The sequence below is a fragment of the Falco cherrug genome, chromosome 3 (genome assembly GCF_023634085.1).
Source record: "Falco cherrug isolate bFalChe1 chromosome 3, bFalChe1.pri, whole genome shotgun sequence".
In the NCBI taxonomy this organism is placed as follows: domain Eukaryota; kingdom Metazoa; phylum Chordata; class Aves; order Falconiformes; family Falconidae; genus Falco; species Falco cherrug.
Window position 1 is genome coordinate 11,811,289 of NC_073699.1, and position 20,235 is coordinate 11,831,523.

Sequence of the window (20,235 nt, forward strand, 5' to 3'; positions counted from 1 at the left end):
TGTACTTTATCAAGCTTTGTAAGTTTTCTAACTACAAAAAAAAAAAATCCCCCCACATCTCTAGATGGCAATTTACATTCAAATCCTGTTTGCTGTGTTCTCATGGTAACTACTCCAAGGGAATATGCACAGTCCATGATAAATAGACATCCTTAGAGCTCCAAAAGCATCGCTGGGGTACAGAGTATTGTTCTCTAGCAAAAACTTTTAACGTCCGTAACTCCCTTGCTAAACTGTGTCTTAGGGCATTTTGTGCATTTTATCTCTTAAGGTTTAGGAATTTGTTGGCTGTGAAATATATTTACATTCTTGGTGCCTATAAGGTGAGATTAGCCCTTGTGTCCTGTTAGTCAGGAATATCTACAGCGATTGCTGTAGAGCCAGCCCTCACTAGGCTTGACTTCCTTTGAGTAGCAGCAGGAATGAATTAAGCAAGTACAGCCAAAGATATCACATGAAAGACTTGAAATACCAGTGAGCTGAAGAAAGCCCTGTTCTGTGCGTGTCTGTGTGTGTGTCTGTGTGTGTGTGCATAGCTGCAACTGCTAAAGATTCAGTTTTTCACAATGGGTGAACGCTGAAGGGTGAAAAAGCCTTAAAAGGTAAGGGGCTTAATTCATGCAGGTTTTTTAATAATTTTAATCTTGCGTACTTGGAGCTGTGGTGGACTTGTAGGGAAAGAAAGTGCCTGGGGTTTGGCTAGGGAAGCTGTACTGGAAATGTTTCTGGGCTTGTATTTTCTTTTAAAGAGGGTAAATGCACGCAGAATCAAGTTTGTGAAAAAATGACAAAATTTACTGGTCTAATCATATTTTCGAATGCCAGGAGAGCTTTGCTGCCAAGCAGTCTGCTTTAATAAATCACACTCCGTTGGAAAGTTAAAGGGGCGATTGTTCACAGAGCAGGGAAGAAGGCAGCAGAAGTAGAGCTGTGTGTGCGGAGCCAGGGGAAGACCTGTGTTGCAGTGACGGGCTGCTTTCTGGAGAAAGATCTTTTCTGTTGTTCAGCAGTCTGTGGTGTAGATTCAGGAAAACCAGCTATGTAAAGTTTTAAGACAATAGTATTCCTGTAATTTATTAAGGCATAAGGCATGGCTGTAGTTTTGCATTGATTACATGATGAGAAAGCAACACTGGGGATGAGTGTGTTTGGGGTGGGGGGAGTCCAGCAAGATACCTGCAGCCACCCAGAAGTCTAAACTACTTTAGTAGTTTTACTGGAGAAACTTGATGGGGCACATTTGAGACAGTAATTTTTATGCCATAGAAATGCAGGAAATGGAATACACCTGGAAAAAAATAATAATTGCAGTAGTAATGGAAAGGATACCTCAACAGAAGTATATTTTGACTTTGTTTGCTGTGTCAGCTCCCCGCTTCTGCCCCTAATGAAATAAACCCCCCAAAACCAACCCAGCAGGTAAAATAGCTCTGTTCGCCGCTGATTGCCTTTGCTGCTGGGATCTGTGTTTTACTTCTTGCTTTCCCACTTAAAGAGCTTGCCTCTGCAGACATCAGAATTCAGCCACAGGGTAGAAAATTAGGATAAAATTGCTTGAGAGAACCTGTTATGAAGGGAATGGGCTTGATCCTGAATCATTGAAGTCTATGGGAGTTTTATTCTGGTCTCAAGAAGAGCAACCCTAGATTTGCCTTGCAAATCTAGATGAAGGAGATAGCATCTGATAAAGTGCCTATGGGACTGGGAAAGGGGGTTCTCATAACTTGTAGTTGTTCTTCTCTCACTGATGTTAAGAGGTGTCCTCTTAAACCTTAATGGTAACAGTGGTAGTAGGTCAAAAAGTAGGTATTTTTGTTGTGTGGAACATCAAATATACGTATTCAGTATTTCTTCCGCTAAAACTGGTTAGATTGTTAGATTCAAAAAAGGTAAAATTTGTTTTGCTTCTACTTTGTTGGCATATTCAAAAAATGTATTTACAAGCTGTAACATAAATGGAAGCATAATGATTTTTTTTTTTTCTAATACAGCTAGGTTACTGATAGGAATTACCTGAAAGTTACAGTACTGTCCCAACTATTCACAGATCTTCGTCAGAGCTACCCTCGGAACACAGAATCTGTGTCAAGAGCAGAATGTAATATTGTCTAAGAGTAGGTTTGGGTCAGTTGCTAAATTTTTTTTTACTTTTAACTGTATCTGTCTGTTCATGTATATATATATATATGTATATATGTGGCTTTTCTGTATTCAGTCACAGGATGCAGAGAAGGAGCAAAGCCTTCATAGGGGGAAAACCTCTCTGTGATGAATTTGCAAGGACTAAGTACACTTCAGAACATTTGCTATCACCTCGTAAGATTAAACTTTAAACATGAAATGCTTCCTGAAAGCACATCTAAGCATCTTATCTTTGTTGTCTAACTTACACCCAGAATTTACTGTTTCTGGTGGTTTTAGCCAGTTTATAAGCCTAGGAAGCAAGGCAGGTCCATTCCTAACACTGTCATTAGAATTACAGAAGTGAGGTTGTGGTTTCATTTGTATGGAGTGGAATGTAGTAGCTGTAAAGTCCATGTTTCAGGACATCAGCTGAGTCATAGCTGTGTGACGGCAGTCAGCCTAAAGTACAGGAGGTTTTTGGCTGATGCATGATGAGGTTTGAGGTTGCTGCTGATGGTTTTTCTCCTCCACGTTCCTGATGTGCGCTCCGTGTTCAGGCAACAGAGAGCTGGGCTAGGGAGGTGGTAGCACCGCAACTCCTCGGGCTCTGTGGGCAGTTACTACTTTTGTTGTTCAGTCCCAAGCACAGGGTGAGCTTACGCTCTCTTCAGGTCTGTGAAGTTGCTGGTGAGCCAGGAAGCCCAATGCGCTCTGTAAATCATTCAGGACACTGGGAAGTTTATTGTTGTAGCTGCCACCTTGGATTGTCCCATACACCTGTGAACACTGTGCAGTGTTTAGTGTAGAAAAGACAAGTCTGTCACCTAACTCATAGTGCTGTGCTGTATTTCCACCATTTACACGATGAAATCTATCATGGCATTTTTGAAACTCAGTCTGTGTAGATCTAGACATCATAATCACGAAGTATGTGGTACATAGGGGCTTTGGGGGATCTCAAAGCTTCTAATAGTCAAGCAGAGATAAAGTAGACGGGTTGAGAGAGACATCCCCTTTCAGAAAGCCAGATAAATGCCAAATCCTCTGTGATACTGGCTTTCTCGAATGAATGGCTGCCCCAGATTCAGCATGAAAAGGACGAGTACGTCCATCTGCAGCTTGCCAGCCACACCATTTGTGCATATTTAGCCAAAAAGGAACAGTGTCCAGCCTCATAAATTAAGTAGTCTTTCAAAGGAAGAAATGATTATTTCTGTTAAAAGGTTTAGTGCTTAAATTCACTTCACATAATTTTTTAATATAAGCAAACAATTTGCATAGCAAACGAAGTTGCATTTAGGAAGGTTGATTCTGTCTTCAGTGTCTCTTTCTGATTCAGACATGAAGGGTTATGTTTTGTTGTATACTTAGGCCAGCCTAGGAATTTCTCAGGGGAGAAGTGGCTGTTCAGCCATCCAAAATTGCCATTTCCCTGTGACCACTGGTGCAGAACATAGCATGTCTCAAATCGGCCCCATTCTTGGAGGGCACGTACATCTCATTGGCCTCAATGGGCTCAAACCACACATTTAAATGTTTTGCTTAAGTTGTTACTGGTTTTACGCTGCTTTGACCAGCACGTACCAGCATAGCTGGAGCCACAGCGCCTCTTGTCCCACAGCTTTGAAGAGGAGTGAGGCATGTGTGCAGCTCCTTACAGTTGCATACCCAGCCTGAAGTTGCAAGTCATCTTGTTTCAACTGTCGCTCCAGTTGCATGGAGTCCATGCTGCTGGCCAGTCCCAGGAGAATGTAGGTAGTGCTGGTATGTCAGCAATGAAACCGATCATGGAGGCTCACCGGTGTGTTTTCACCATGATCAGAAAACAGGGAAGAGGGATAGAAAAATCCACTTCTGGGGCAGGAAGAGCCATATCTTTGCTTAAATGTGCTGCAGTAGATTGTAAAACCAGAAGTAAGGGCAGAGCTTTTCTCCACAGGATCATCTAAAAAAAATGTATAGAGACAACCAAATGTGTTCGTCATACAACTAAGATGGAAATAGCCTTAGTGAAACAAAGGGCCATTGACCAGCGTCCCTGCCTGTCAGTTCTGCAGGCTTTGTGGAAATGAACAGTGGCATCATAATGAAATCACTCAGAAGGTAGTTGAATGTAAATTAGTTAGGTCCTGATGTAATTTTACCATCTATTATAATGCATTGTTTCGCTCTCTCTCTGTTTATGTGTGTGTGTCGTTAGATCAGTTAGTAGTTTGATAACCATATTGGTGTTAGGGGAGGTTCCTTGCCATCCGTTTTGGGTAACTTGCACCATGCTAATACAGTTAATTTGCTCTATAGTTACCTCTTGCTTCACAGATGTATAGGAATTGGAATGAAGAAGTAGTTGGTGCAGGTTTTTTGTGAGGGGAAAAATATGTGGTGACTTTCATTGCAAGCGTTAATGATTGCCACTATATAGTCTATAGCAATAAGATGACTTTTTTTTAATTTTTTTCTATTACCTACTAAATGCAGTGACTTACAATGCTTGCAGGAAGCACAGGAGCTACCTGCTGTTCTAGCCAAGTGATGTTGATTCACCTGTGCCTTTGGCGTGGTGCAGAGCTCCTCCGTCTTGTGTTTATATAACATATGAAGAAATCAGTAAAGGGGCTTTTTGTTTGGGTTACGATGGAAATTTCAGTATATCAGAAATACCAAATTTGATTTTGATGTGGTTCTCAGAAACATCAAAGAACCCCGGCAGGAGACTTTCTGACTCTTAATGGGGCGATGGGGTGGGACTGCTGTGTTATAACAAAGTCCAAGGAGAAGGTATTTGTTGCCTTTTTCTGTGAAATGAATGTACAAAAGAACAAACAACTACCTTCATTTTCTGTCCCTTCCCTGCAAACACACACACACATTTCACTGGTCTTGGTGTCTTGTTGTCTAGTGAGTTGCAGATCTGCAAAGCAGGTCCTGAATTTATAATGTAAAAATGTGTAGGTACACAAGAGCAGCAGCTTGAAAGGACCAAATTCTAGGAGAAACGCCAAAGTTAGGCAGACGCTGTCTGAGACTTGCTGAGGTAAAAGATGTAGGAGTAATGAACACACTGTTTACATGGGATTGAGCTGGGTCATTTATCTGGGCCATCACACAACTCTCGCTGTCAGCCAGGTAGACACCTGCGCTGATCACGGGGATCCCCATCACCTTCTGTAGAATTTCCCCTTTCTAGGCGTAAAAAGTATTTTAACTGCAGTGTTCTGGGTTTCCTCACGCTTCTAAAACTTAAAGCTGACCTCCAGACCACCCGCTGCAAGTCTGCTGCAGCGCAGCTCTCGGGCAACCCCCCAGTGTCCCCCAGGTTGAAACGAGCCCTCGGAGATGATGAAAAGCAGCAAGGGCCATGTGCAGCCCGATGGGGCGTTTTTGGTGCAGAGGTGTGCACGGCACGCTGGCCGCTCTGGCGGGGTGGGCGCGGGGAGCCAGGTGGCAGGGGCGCTGGCGAGGGACGGGTAGCGGCACCCGTGCAGGCAGCAGCAGCCCAGAGGCAGCAGCAGCCCTGCCATGAATGGAGCCCTGTGCCTACGCCGGGGTGGGAATAATCTGCCCTTTCAGTGCTGCCCGACCTCCAGTGTCCTAGCAACCCAAAGCTGTTCGGCTGAATATTTTGTGGCGTTCCTCATTTACACGTATCAGATATTGGCTGTGATATAGGCCTGGCCGATTTCCCGTTAACGGCTTTCAAACAAAAGGCTCGATACAGGAAGGAGGGGAGAAAGGGCTCCTTAGGAGATAATTTTATAAAAGCATATATTTTTTTCAGCATAGGAATCGCACCGGGAGATTTCCTTGCTTGGGAAAGCACTGAGCAGCAAGTCTGCGTGTTACATCAGCCTTGTGCTTTGTAGGCGTCTTTTATGGGCCACTGAGGGAATGAGCCGCCTGCAAGGGCAAAAAGCATTGGAGAAGGAGAAACTGCTCGTGGCCTCGATATTGAAAGAGCGGTACGATCAATTGCTAATCGTTTATTATAAATAATAAAATACTTGTTAACCTTACCTGAATCTGATTTTGACTTTTAGCTAGGAAGTCGCTGGCCCTCCACGTACACTCCACACTTAATTAAAGGCAAACTCAAACTTTTTTATAGTTTGCAGAGGTGTAGGTCACGGTTGTTCCAGGGCTTTTCCCGGTATTAACAATTGGATCTGATAATGCGGAGGGTTTTTTTTATTGTTTCATGATGAATATGTGAACACTTTGTAATGACTTCATCTAAGCTAGTCCATAGCACTGCAGCCTCTGTCTTCATAGGCAATCAACAGCAGTAAAATCTCGGCCAAATTTCCCTTGGTGGACCATGAAATACTTGCATAAGTAATGAACTTTCTTCCTGCCAAGGCAAAGCTTGCGTGTGGGAAGCACAGTTCTGGATTGCACCATGCACTGCAGGCCAGTAGCTGTGTGTCTTGTTCCTCTCTCTGGTGTAGAGCTTGTCTTTGGGAGTCCCGGTACCAGAGGTTACAGGATACAGCCCTAAGCTTCTTCAAATAAATAAAAGTAATTATTTTTTTCCACAACTGGCGTGCTGAAGGGGGACTAGTTAGATCTTTTAGTCTTAACCTGCTGTGTGGCAACCTGTAAGGAAACCATCTGAACGCCTACTGGAAGAAGGAGGACATCCCGTGTTTTCTTTGAAGTGTCTGGTGGCTTTAGATGGTCCCACCACCATGGGTAAGCTCTTCAAATGAATACACTCGGTGACTAAAAGGTGTGCCTTCTGGTTTGAATATGTCTTGCTTTGATTTTCGTGGTTTTTATGTCTTTATCTGCTGTATACTAGAAACTGTTGTGGAACGTATGCTCTTGCTCTAGCCACTCACAGATTACTGTCAAGGCCTCTCAGCTTTTTCATCGATGAGCTCCTCAGGGCTTTTAGTGAAGTCACTTACTGCTTTTTTTACTCAGAAGTTTGTTCTTACGGCTCTTACCTAAAGTAGTTTCCCACGTAGCAGTCTCCCTTATTGTGCTCTGAAATGGGATGCAAAATTTCAGTAGCAGTCACATGGCTTAGGAGCACAGGTTTGCCCACAGATCACTGAACTGACTTCTGAAGTATCAGAGAATTTTTAGTATTCTCTTTAAAGCAGTGCCCCAAAACAGAAAAGTCTCAAGATGTTAATGGTATCCAGGCGTGTTGTCCTAAAGGAATAGCGATCTGTTCTCTATAGATCTAGAGAACTAGCAGGTGGGTGCCCAGGACTGAAGCAGAGAATAAAGTGGGATTTGGATTTAGAGTCCTCTTCTGCTCTTCTTGTGCTGTACGAGCTGATGTCTCTTGTCCCTCTGTGGAGTGCAATGCTAGCTCCCTCCAACCCTGCGTCGTGAGTTCTTGTGGCTGGAAATGAGCTTCTTCCACCTTTTCCTTTCTACTTACCTGCAATCGAGGGGAGGAGGCAGTATCCCTGTTACCTTCTCTTCCCCCCAAGTGGAGCTGCAGTCTGAAAAAAAGGTTGCTCAGTTTTTTGTGTCACCAGGGAAAATGAGGATAGTTGTGATAATGTGAATCGAAGTTATCTGCAATACTGTTTCAGGATGTGCTGCTGAAGTGATCCTGTTAGCATTTCGGCGGGGGCTAGCTACGTGGAAGGTTTCACATATTCGGGTGTGAGATTACTTGTAGTAACACTACAGTAGGTATTAGAAGGTTCTTAGACAGATTGTTGAAAGAAGAGGTTTTACAACTGTGTCGGACTATTAAGATGCAAGACTAAATTAATCTTAAACAGGTTCTCTCAGGTATTTTCATCCTAATCTTTTATCCCCTGATGAAACTTAATATCGTTCAAGAATAAATGCTTGAATACTAAACACAGTTATCTGAAGAAATCATGTTAGAGAAGCCATCCTCAAAACATGATTTACTGCTTTTTAGTAGAGAGGTGGATTTGTATGCCCAGCCTGCCAATAAACTGTCAAATAGCAAAAAAACTTGTAAGGCGTGGATGAAAAATCTGTATGGAGGAGTGAAAGTACAGTGGAAAAATAAAAAAAAAGGAGGAGAGAGAGAGAAAAATAAGGATGGGGTCTCAGTCCATGTAAGTTACTTGGTCATTGCTGATGAGGGTTTCAGCATCTGCAGCTGGTCTGCGTGCAGCCTCAGCAGACACCGAGGCGTGTGTGCGGTTGTTTTTGTGCCGTTGTGATGCACAGTGGTGACATCGGTGTGGGCTGTCTTGACATGGGGCTGGTAAGGAGGGACAGCTGTCCCTGCAGTTGGTACCTCACAGCACATTTCTTCATGGTACGTCTGTGGCTATCGGGCAGCCTGATTGATTTTCTTCAGGAGAAGCCTGCTGACCTGTCACAGCTGGGGAAAATGAGGCCAGGCTGGGGTTTAGTCTGCAGGGACGGGAGGCTTTAGTGAGGATGACCTCAGATGAGATGGCAACAGATTACTCACCGGTGGAGAAGGAGGGCCCATGAGAAGTGCCAGCTGGGTCCGTGCTGCGGCTCCCACCTTGTTAGTGCGCGAGACCCTGCCAGATCGGTTTCAAAACCTTAAATCCCTCTTTTCCTAAATGCTCTTAATTGTCTGTCTCACATGGATGGTCCTTCGGTTGCTGTTCAGGAGCTAACAGCCAGTGAGACTTGCTATGCATTTCAATGGCCTCCCTGAATAATGCTTTAAAGCGCTTCAGCTGAAAAGTCAGGCAGTCACAGAGAACACTCTAAATGTGCACTTACAAAACTTAAATGATGTTCAAGGCTGTGTCTTTAACAGTTCATTCCTATTCCATGAAGTTATAACCAATGTCTAAGAAATAGCAGTGTCATTTTGAGGAGGTAACATTCCTCTGGGCTTACATGACGGCAGAGGCGGACGAATTCTGTCTTCCTTGAGAGGAAATTCCGTATACCTTGAGAAAGGAGGGTTCATAAAGAGACTGTTGTGTGCTTACTCAGGGATAGCTTTTAGTCCATACAAACCAAACAAAAAGAAAATTACTCTGAAATGCAAGGGTATGGTGAGAATGACTAATAAAAAGTAGATTAAGTAGTTCCAGGACTGTGAGTACATTGATCATTGTTGATGAGAGCATGAAATCGCAGCAAGCCAGTCAGAATCATTTGAGCATCTTTTCTCCAACAGCAAGGCTGGTTCCAGCTCTTACCTTTCCGATACATAGTCAAGTGGGACCTGAAGTATGACTACAGCATCTTTGTAGATGGATGTAACTCAGCAGTGTCTTGACCAAGCTGAAATCTATGAACACTAGTGCAAATGGTCGGTGTGGTAATGTGCTGCTTCATAGCTTTTAAATGGGCTGCTGTCTTTAAAATATCCTTGTGATGCCCTTGCTTGTAAAGTAAGCTGGGTGGCAGGCTGAATATAAATCCCAAAGCATTTTCACATTAGTTTATTGAGTCTCCTCCTTTCACTGTTCTGGTACAGTGGAAGAACTCTAAAATTACAGTGGTCCTTCTGTGCAGTATTATTTTTAGCTCAGGCAACTCTAACCTGTGGCACGAGAGTGGCTAATTCTGAAGTCTGTCTCTTATCTGAAATACCTAGGTCTGGAAGATGAGCGATGCAGGTCATACGCAGTAGTTGGAGTTTAAGAGAAGATCAGATAATCGTGCAAACACTTGCTGTTGGTAAATGCAGTACTTTCACGTTCAGACCTGTAGAGACTGTGTAAAAGAGCCAGCATATCATTACTGAGTTTGCAGTGAAATCTGGCCTGGACTTTGCAGCAGAATTTTTTGAGGCACAAGTGTTGCAATATACCCATGCTCTTTCTCTAGCAAGTTACCACCAGCAGTGCTCATAATTTTTAAAGACTTTTTGTGGGGGTTTGTGGTGGGTGTGTGGATAAAGGCCAGGAGAACTTTGGATGTGTAAAATGCTGTTATTTCAGGTTTCCTTGACTTGGCAGTGCCATACAGTAGAAATGCCAAATAAACTTTTTAGCTGTGGCATGTTCTTTGGTTTTATTCTTCTATAGTCTTAGGGTGTACATTTGTGGACACAAATACTCTGGGACGGTAAGGGAGTGTCTTCAAAAACAAAGCAGGCATCAAAAAAAAAAAAAAAAACCAAACCAAAACACCAAAACCGTTTTGACCTGAACCTCTTCCAGTTAGAGCTAGCTGTGTGCTGGAAAAGACCGTGGTGGTTTCCTTCCTTGGAATAAATGTGCTCTTAGGTCAGTGGGACCTTATGTTCCAGGTCCTTCGGCAGGATGCGCACAGGTTTTAGTGCTCCTTGCGCTGGAAGTGCAGCAATTCTGAGGTTGAAACTCTTGTATAAACTCATCCCATCAAAGCTTACGGTGCAAGCGACTGAAGAACTGATGGCTGAAAAAGCAGGGGGTGAAATGGTTTGTTGGAGGTAGGAAGGTGACCAGCGTGGCACTGGATTTGACAGGAGGGTTGCCCTAGCCCTGCCCGTCCTCGGTTTCCAGCACATTTTCTTATTGTGGGTGCAGGCGTTTCATTTCTTTCAGGTTACTGTCCGTCTTGAATCCTCAGCACGAGTATAGGTTGCCGAGCAGTACATATGGATAAGAATCGCTGAGCGTAATGTGGTTTAAAAAAACCAAACAATGGGCATGCAGAAATATTCATATCAGTTCAGCTAGATTATATGTTAGAAGTTAATTTGTTTTACGCTTTGCAGATTTATCTGGGAGGAAAGCCTGGCATTGGTTTTGAATCGTGGAGCTGGTGACTTGAGATCAGAAGACACTGGGGTCTGTTTCAGAAAGATCTGGCTTAGTAAGCCCCCCTATTTCGGAAGAAGTATCAGTACATGTCTAGATGTAAAAACAAGTTCAAAACCCACTGTAAAGCAGGAGAAGACTGACTTCTTTTTAATTTCTGTTTTTCTCCAAAGTAAAATTGCCAAGACTTCATTTTAGGAGTAAAAAAGCAGATATAAAAAAAAAAAAACCCCAAACAAAAACCCAAAACTAAGACATTGAGAAAAGTTACTGGCTTTGAAATAAAAGAATACTTTTTCACATTCTCTTAACCTGTTTTTCATCTTTTCTTGCTCTGTACCTGTCTTCCACAAAACACTCTTGTAAACCAGGAAAAGGAACGCTTTTAACACACAGTAGCAAGGCTGGCATAGTCCTTATCAAGTTCTCACAGAGAAATCTAGAGACAAGGGACTGGGGTTATTTTCTTTCTTTTTTTTTTTTTCCTCAATCTCCCTGTGAAGTTCTTCCTGCCTACATAAAATCTGTGAGGCTGCTGTAATCTGTCATTATTGTGCCTGTACTCTTCTGAGGCAGCCAGCAGTTCAGGGGGAGAAGGAATTCCCCAGGGGGAAGTCAGGTATCCTCCGCGTTTGAACGGAGCAAATGATGTGCAGAACAAAAAAAATGTTGTGCTGTGTGCGTGTGTTATTTGGATACTTGGGGTCTCCACTAAGGATGCTCTCCAGGGAAAAGGGATGGTGTTTTTTGAGCCTTAGTCAGACTGTAATCTAAGGAACTATTTTATCATGAAAATTATGCGTAGGTGTTAGATGTCTGTCCTAATGGCTGCTTCTTGGGATTGCAGGCAGAAGCTTTGCCCTTTAGGAGGCTCACAACAGATAGAGCAAGCATTTAGCAGCTTAAGGAGCCACAGTCCCTGCCAGCAGAGACTCGATGTTGCATGAAAGCCTTGGTCGGTGCTGTCTGGCGCAAATTCAGGGAAGAGTTTTGGATTCAGGAAGTGGTAAATTACAAGTTGTGCTATGAAGGAGCACACCACAAAAACCACCTTTATCAAGTAAACCAGACCTGACTTATAGCTCTGAATTTCACATTGATGTTGCTCAGCACCATAACGTGGCTGTGACCCATGTGAGTGTAGCCGTTGTTTGGCAATTTTGCACGTTGGAGTGGTTTAGTGCTGTCATTCCTTGGTAAAAGTGAAATATCTATTGAAAATTGAGTTGTTTTGGAGTTGATTGCATCTCTCAGACAATTTTGGAAGGTATCAGTTGACTTCTGTTGCCTTCTCTTTTATAAATTTGATCTTATTTCGCAGGAGCCTTACTTTTAGCGATTAATGCAGGTTTTTCCTTTGGAAGACATACTGTTTTAAAATCAGTTGTGGGTCTGTTGTCTATCTGAAGTTTTCCTACAGAATACAATTGCTTCACAAGTGTTCATTTGTGAAACAAGTCCAGTTTTTACAGCAACACTGGTGAAGATACAGCAGACCCCAGAGATGAGTCGTGTCCTCTGTTGCTTCGGTATAAATCTGAAAGTTAGCTTGCTTACCACGGGAAGCCTAAAGGAGCACCAGTAAAGACGAAAGGCTGAGTATCATCTGCGTAGGTAACCCATTGCACGGGGTTTTATACTATTGCAAGTTTAACTCCTTCGTGCTGCACTGAGCATCGTTCAAGTGGAGGTGGTCATCATTCTCCATTTCAGAAGTGTCTGCTGTTTAATAGTGGGGTATATACAGGACTTGCACTCTGGTTCAATAAATGCACATAAAGTCGATTTGTTTATGTATGAGGAGGCCTGCCAACTGGAAGTTATGCTTAAGGTTGTCCCTGCCTGTAGATGTTTATACGACTGAGGCTGAAATCCACTTCAACCACAGAGCAGAACTACCCGAGGTGCAGCGTATCGCCAAGTTGTAACATGGATATGCTGGATGTGTTACCTCTTCTGGGTTTTTCATTAGATGCAGGAAACCCTGGATGCATTTTAGGGCTCCAGCTCCCTCTCTGGCTGGCTGCAGCTCTCCTCCTTGCTGAGGGGTGAAGAGTTGCTGTGATGGCTCAAGTCAAAGAGCCCCAGGTGACGGGAGCTATCTTCTCGTACTCCATGTTGATAAGTGTAAGAGATGAGTCCAGCCCATCTCTACCACTACCCCCGGTTTACTCAAAGCAGCCAGACTTGTTGCAGACGTAATTCCAGTGATACACCAGGACAGTATTTGACCCTCCAATTTAATAGCCTCATGTGTCTGTGAGTAATTAAAAATAACCAGTAATGTAAAGTGAAGGAGCAGGCTTATGTAATTAAAATTGCGATGGTCTTTATGTTACCCTGCTTTGATACTGTGTTAACAACTCTTGCAGCGTTTCATGCTTTTCTTTAAAAATGTAGGTATCTGAAGTAGGTGACTGTGTGACAGTCCATCCTCCCCACCCCAGAGCAGGGCTGTTTCTAACTTCTGTAGTTGCAGGAAAAAGGTCAGGAAAACGTTGTTGCTTCCTCTGTGACTCAAATCAGGGATAAAAAGAGAAAGTGGGTTCTTTTAAAAGTAACATGAGCTTTCAAGCCAGCTGTGTGGCTGACTTCCCACTTTTTAAGTGACTGAGGGTGGCAATGAAAAGGTGAGGTGGTGCAGCAGCCAGCTGGCTCTCAAAGCAGAAGGTGCTCCCTTGCAGAGGGAGAGGCTGCCTGGTGAGAGTCACCTGTCACATCACCAAAATTTTGCCTGCTTTGCTGTGTCCCCGTTCCCCTCCATGCGTTTGCCTCCCCACCTGAACACACCAAAAATAGTTTTGTGTGCAAGTCTTGTAAAGAGCATCACCTTCTGAGTGGTGAATGGGTGGGGTAAAAGGACTGAACGCAGGTGTAGTGGCAAAGAAAGAAGATACATTGACTTGCGTCCGCTTGTGGCACACATCAGCCTTGGGTTACATGAGTCGAAAAGTGAGTATGTTTTTCCTCGGGATTTGTGTGTGCATCTGTGTTCATTCCCTCCCTTTGCTGTAGGGCATCCCCAGCCGCCTGCCCCGAAGCAGGCAGGCAGGCAGGCGTGTGGGCCGACGTTCAAAGGGTGGCTTTGCAGGGCTAGCTCCCTAACACCTGCCTGCCGCGGGGCGGGCGCCTTGGGAAGGCACTGGTGGCAACACCAGTCGTGACAGCATCGATACCTCGATTGTAAGCGTTTGTACTGTGTGGTCGCAGAAACACCAAAGATTTTGCTGGTGGTGTATTTTACTGGCAGTGGCAAAATCCAAATGAAACACACTGTTGAGAAAGAGGAGCCTGTTTGCATCATTTGCAGAGGCGTTTTTCCCCTCCGGAACGTTAATTTTTTATACGTGTGGGTATGGAAATAAAATGTTAAATCACATTTGTAACAGGGCCATTAATGTAACCACAGCCAGAGTGGTGCCGAGCTGGTGTAGTTCCTGGGTCTCCCTGGGACACAGAGCACCCGTCTCAAAGGGAAGGCAGAAGCATCTGCTGGTGGTGGCAGATTTTCTCCGCAGCCCCCACCGGGATCAGGTCCTGCCCACACACAGTGCTACCTACCCCAGCCCGGACAGGGCTCACCAGGGTGACCAGACACTGTTTAAAACGCAATTTTTTTTTTTCATTTTTGTTCAGTGCTACTGCCTGTGGAGGAAGGGCCATGATGTGGTGGTTTTCCATATGAGTTTTAGCCTCTGTCCTAAAGGAGGGGGTTGGAAAGGCTTTTGCTGTTGAGGGAACAGTGGGTGCTGAGGAGACGTCTGCCCGTGCGGCTCCACAGCAGTTGGGTGCAGAAGGGCTGCTGCGTCTACGGAGGAGCCTCTCACCTCTGCTCCAGAAGAGAAATTAATGAAAGGAAGAATAGCAACATTTTGATGTAGACGTTTTGTTTTAAAGGAGGGGGAGGTAGAAGCTAATCTATCGGTATTTTTGAAGCTACCTAATTTATAGCTCTGAGGTATCACCACTAGCACACAGTGCTGTGTTTTATAGATAAAGGTGCTGATGGAAGAATTTAAACTGGCTATTTTAAATGAAGTTTTGAGCCTGTGCTTTCCTGAAAGTATTTTTGATAAGTTAAAATTTGGGGGAGTCATTTATGTGCTAAGTCGGACAAGAGGCATGATTAAAGCCAGTTAATAAATACCAAGGGAGTTCTCTGATGTAGTTGCTCAGGGCTTGATCTTGCTGTCATTTCTATCAGCTGAAGATCTTCAGATCTTATATAAACCATCAACTGTATCTGTGAGATCCCATCTTCTGAACTTCTTGCAAAATACTAAGCACTGTTCTCTCCAGCCCTGCAAATGACTGTGCAGGAGAGTCAGCTGGTGGCTTAAAGTGGACGTTTAGGCTGATGAATTAAATGGTGTGTTTACATGTGGTGGTGTTTCGGTATCGGGGTTGGCAGCATTTTGCAAGGCAGCAATTAGCACTATCCTGAGTAGCTTTGCATGGCTGTGGCTGGTTTGCCTCAAAGTGTGGTGAAAGCACAGGTGAGTCAGGGGATTCTGAGATGGGATGAGAGGATTCCCAAAGCTCTGAAGGGCAGGAACATACTCATCAGTATTCACAGGTTTTCATGACTGCGTATCTGTAGGGTTATGTGTTTTCTAAATGAAAAATGATGCTGAAAGAACTGCATGCAAATTAAACGGGAACTTATTTCAGATAAGCAGAGTATTTTTGTTTACAGCTGGAAATATTTCTGCTGTTCAGAACAGCAGCAAATAGAAACTCTTTGAAATATCACTTATTTCAGGTTTGAGGTACCACTGGTAATCTTCCATCCCTGTCCATAGTAGATGCATCATCACTACAGTAAAAATTAAATCTTTTCTGCCTTTCTGGTTTTGGTTTTTTTTTTTTTTTTTCCTGAAACCACTGTATTTGTGTATCTTCAACATTTGGGGTCACCTACAGGGACTGAAAATTGAATTGCTAGAGAAAAACATTAGTGGGGCGTATAGCTGTTGACCTGTTAGCTGCCTGTTCTGCTTTCTGTCATTTCTTCCTGTACAGCAATGGAGAGAGAGTGCTGATTGGATTACATGGCTGTAAATGTTGTGTCTATGGAAATGATGTTGTGTAATTACCTTTTTATATCCATCCTGTAGATACATTTTTATATGCTCAGAACTGCTAATGGCCTTTGAGGCATTGTGTAGCCAGTTTTTAGCCTTTGTGCATTTCAGATTCATATAATTTGCCCTTTGTATATTTCCCCTGACATCTCTAACTGTTGCTATTAAAATCCTTGTTTTGCACCTGCACGTTTTAGATGCCAGACCAGTTTGATCAGACAGTGGTGCTTAACCAGCTGCGCTATTCTGGGATGTTGGAGACGGTCAGGATTCGGAGGGCTGGTTTCCCAGTCCGGAGGCCCTTTCAAGACTTTTATAAAAGGTAAACACACTGACTTGTGCATTCAGATGAATCACAGGTACCAAATCCGTGTTCCCATGTTGAGGAATAAAGTGAAAATCTAATAACAACAACAAAAAAAATCATACGACAAAACCAGAATGTGTCTCTTCAATAAAGTAATAAATACTTTTTGGTTGCCAGGTATAAAGTCCTCATGAGAAACTTAACGCTGCCTGAAGATTTAAATGAGAAATGTGCCGTCCTGCTTCGTCTGTATGACAACACAAGCACTGAATGGCAGCTTGGAAAAAATAAGGTAAAATAATCTGACTGTGCTTTTTGTGGGGCTGGTGCTTATACAAAGATGAGGGGACAGCTTTAGATTTAGACTCCACAGCTGCAGAAATGTAGTTGTAACGGTGATTACTTCTGGCCTTAAAAGAAGCTGTGCATGCCTATTGGTGCTCTTGAAAACCTTATAGCAACAATTAATGATTGGGCTGAGAAATTTGCTGTCTGAGGCACTTAGACTAGACACTGGCTGGTGATTTCACTCATGGAGAAAGAGTCCACTTGGATTTTCTGCCACTGCCCGTAAGTGATAGTGCTGGTAAGGATCAGAACTGAAAAAGCGGTAGCTGGATTTTGTCATTTTTAGAAGTCTCGAGCATGTGAGGTAGCACTTTGTTCTTTAGGGAGCTCCACTCACGCTAGTAAACCCAGCTGCATGATACCCGCTCAGGGGCTGAAATCGGGGAGAGGAATTCTAGCCGGTGTTCATGTGGCAGAGTTAACCCTTGATATGTGTCCTAACAGACAACCTAAACTTTGCCCACAACTTCTTTTTCTTCCAAAAAAAATTTAAATTATTGTAATTAAAATAATGGAATTTTAATTTGAAAAATAAAACAATCCAGGTGGTTTTGCATGCTTCTTTTGCAAATTTGATTTTGGACAACAGCTGTGTGCAGAGCTTCTCTCCTTGTGAATTTGTGCTCTTGGGCTTAACAAATGATGTCAAGGCATTGTGTGCTCAGGAGAAGATTCCCCTGCAGGATCTGAGGTTTCCTAAATAATAAAAACACCTGGTGCAAAGACTGGAGAGTGGATTGCAAACATCAGGCCAGCACCATCAAGGATCATCCCCCCCAGCCTCTGCAGATGGCTTTCTCTTCTTTTTTTTCTCTGGGTAACTCCGGTTAGTCCTCCCAGGGCTTCTGTAGTGGAGAGAGAATGAAAAACAGATCCAGAAGTAAAGTTTGATGAATTATGTGTACACTTGCGGTTTTCCTGTCAATTGTTGCCATTCTGAAAAAAATTACTATCATATTATTATTACCATGAAATAGCAAAAATACTTTGTAAAATCTGATTGATTTCTGTGTGAAACACCCATTTCTCCTCATCCTCTTCTCCCCACAACTGCATAGTTTTGAAGGGTTTCCTCCATTCCTCTGTAAGCTTCAGGAGCCTCAGAGATGCTATTGGGGAAGTTGATTTAATCATTTTACAGTTATTGTGAGGATACAATCTGAAATGTTCTGATGGCAGCTGAGGTCATCTTTCATCCCGTTTGCGTAGACAATGGCTTACAAGTAACATAGCGATAACGTTTGGCCGCAGAGCTGGGCTGTGCTTCCCATTATACTTTCAGATATAGCACATTAACAGTATTTATGCACAGACCCCAGACAGTGCTCTGGCATCTTTGGGACATATATTTATCAGAACCTGAAACTGCTTTAACCAGCTGCTCATCAAGACGTCGCCAGGAGCCAGGGCTCTGTGGTAACTTCCCTCACTGGGGGCTGGGCTCAGCTCCCCCGGGAGCTGCTGGTGCGTTTTTAAGAGTCTTCATAAACAGCTTGTTGTAGAAGAGAGCAAGGGGGCGTTGGTGTCAGACTGAACACGGGATGGGGCACAGTCCTGCCCGTCTTATTTAAAAGGGGTAATAACACCACTGAAATGATTAAACCTCAGTGTGATTTATTTTTTTTTTTTCCTTGTCTTTTATATCTCAAACTGCGGTGCACCCGCTCAGGAAAAGGCATTAGCCTGGGCTTGGCACGTCTTTAACATCCGTTTTTGTTCAGGAGGTAGCTGAGTGCCTTTCTGAAGCAGAATTTTGTTGTGTTTTTAAAGCCTATGTGCGTAGAGCAAAGAAAGGTTGCCCACTGAGTGACAGAAAAGTCTTTTTCCATGAGTAAATACAAATCCTTTATACAGAAGGAGCTGCCCAGTGCAACTCTGATACTGGAACTTTGAGACTTTCTGTGGGACTCCCTATGTTCCTTACTTTTGGGTAAGTTGTGGTAAAATGTAGTCCCTTCCTAGCTACATTCAAAACTCAAAACTGTGCCTCTCCTCGGGAGAGCTGCTGCTTTGTCTTTGATGATGGTAGCCTTTTTCCACCACCACCTTAAACACGAAAAGGGAAAACTACCTTTTTTCTACTTGAACACCCCCAAAAGTCCATTATTTTTTTTTTCCCCTCCCCCCACCCCAGCAACTAAAAACCCAAAACTCTTCAAGGAGGCATTCCTGCTTTTAGATGTCTTCAAGCCCCGCTCCCTTAGCAGAGCCCACCCTGCCCGTGCACTTTCCTCACTGCCACGTTGCGGTGTGCAGCCCGGCTCGCATCCCGGATAATCAAGGTGTTACTGAGCCGGGTATTTCCAGCTGCTCCTGTCTTAGGCAGCAGCGTGCCAGGCTGTCGCCTCCTGTAGCTGATACCAGCAGACTTAGCCTGCAGAAAAGAAAAATTGAGGAGACCTGGAAAAAGTGCTGGCAGCAGGTAGCTGGTCGCTTTGTGGGTGTGCAGGAAGGAGCAGACGTCAAGGGAGTCGGAAGAGGGCGGCTACATCCTCCGCGCCTCTGCTTGGCTGGGGAAGTGGTTTCATTCATTTAAGGCAAAATAAGCTGGGTTAGCTCAATATATGTCAATGCCATGTCCGGACAAACATCTGGGTCAGTGCTCGGATGAGAGGCGGGGGGTGGTGTGTGGGCAGGCTGTAGGCAGGTGGGCAGCTCCGGTGGGATGTCTGGCCCCAGCAGCTGTCTCCCTGTGTAACAGCAGGACAACACGGTCAGGTCAGCCCCAATGTGAAGTGGTCTGTTTGTCTCTGGGTTCAAAGCTGAGGCGTGCTGCTCGGACTGGCACCGGCAGCACCCGGGCTGGCCTTTAGATACGGTGTTCTCCGCCAGTTGTTAAGCTGGAGGTTTTCTTGTGTAGGTGTTTCTCCGGGAGTCCTTGGAACACAAGTTGGAGAAACAGCGAGAGGTGGAAGTCACCAAGGCAGCAATGATTATCCGAGCGCACATCTTGGGTTATGCAGCCCGGTAAGTGACTAGATGAGCAATATTAATAGTCAAGCTTTGGAACAAATGGATGCAGTGTCATGGAGTTAAATCCTTCTGGCACTATTCTTAACTTTTCCTAGGGACCAGGTGTGCAAATCCTGTAAGTGGCTTTTGAAAATATCAGCTGGTATCTTTGCCAGACCCATGAATAAAACAAAATAGAGTTTGAATTTTTTTAATATAATGAACAGAACAGCATGGTATTTTGGAGGTCAGCCAGTATCCATAATATTGGATCCGTGGTAGGAACTCTAGCTGAATGGCACCTAGTGAGGCTGCCCCAAGTTACCAGCTGAGATTCAGATTTATCTTTGCTTCGTCACGGCAAGAAAAGAGAAGGCAAATAAAACTATTCAGTTTGGTTGTTAAAGAACCATCACATTAGGTAACTGATTCATGCTTCACTTGTTTACCTGGCTTCATACATTATGTACTAGGTGGAGTTGCTCATCCCATCTGTTTATTTCTCTGCTTTTTCTACAATTAGTTGAGGACAGTTTAAGGAACCTTTTTTTGCATATGAGTTAATTTCTCTTCATGTATATTAGTCCTGGTGTTATATTCTGACCAGTATGTTACTTAAAAACTACATTCCTTTTTTAATGACAGAGCTATCCTGCTTTTCATGATCTTTCTTTTCAGAGATGTGAGGTGACTATCTACATACATTCTTTCTCTGCATGCGTGCACGTCCTTTTAGCAT

General features: G+C 43.8%; 1 protein-coding gene across 1 annotated transcript in view; it reads left to right on the forward strand.

Annotated features, from left to right (window-relative positions):
* MYO10 (myosin X) overlaps positions 1-20,235 on the forward strand; it is a 167,544-nt gene that overhangs the window by 118,635 nt on the left and 28,674 nt on the right. The window contains exons 20-22 of the mRNA XM_055704335.1: positions 16,087-16,211; positions 16,374-16,488; positions 19,405-19,511. Of these exons, the coding sequence (XP_055560310.1) occupies positions 16,087-16,211; positions 16,374-16,488; positions 19,405-19,511 (347 nt within the window). The remainder of the gene's footprint in view (positions 1-16,086; positions 16,212-16,373; positions 16,489-19,404; positions 19,512-20,235) is intronic.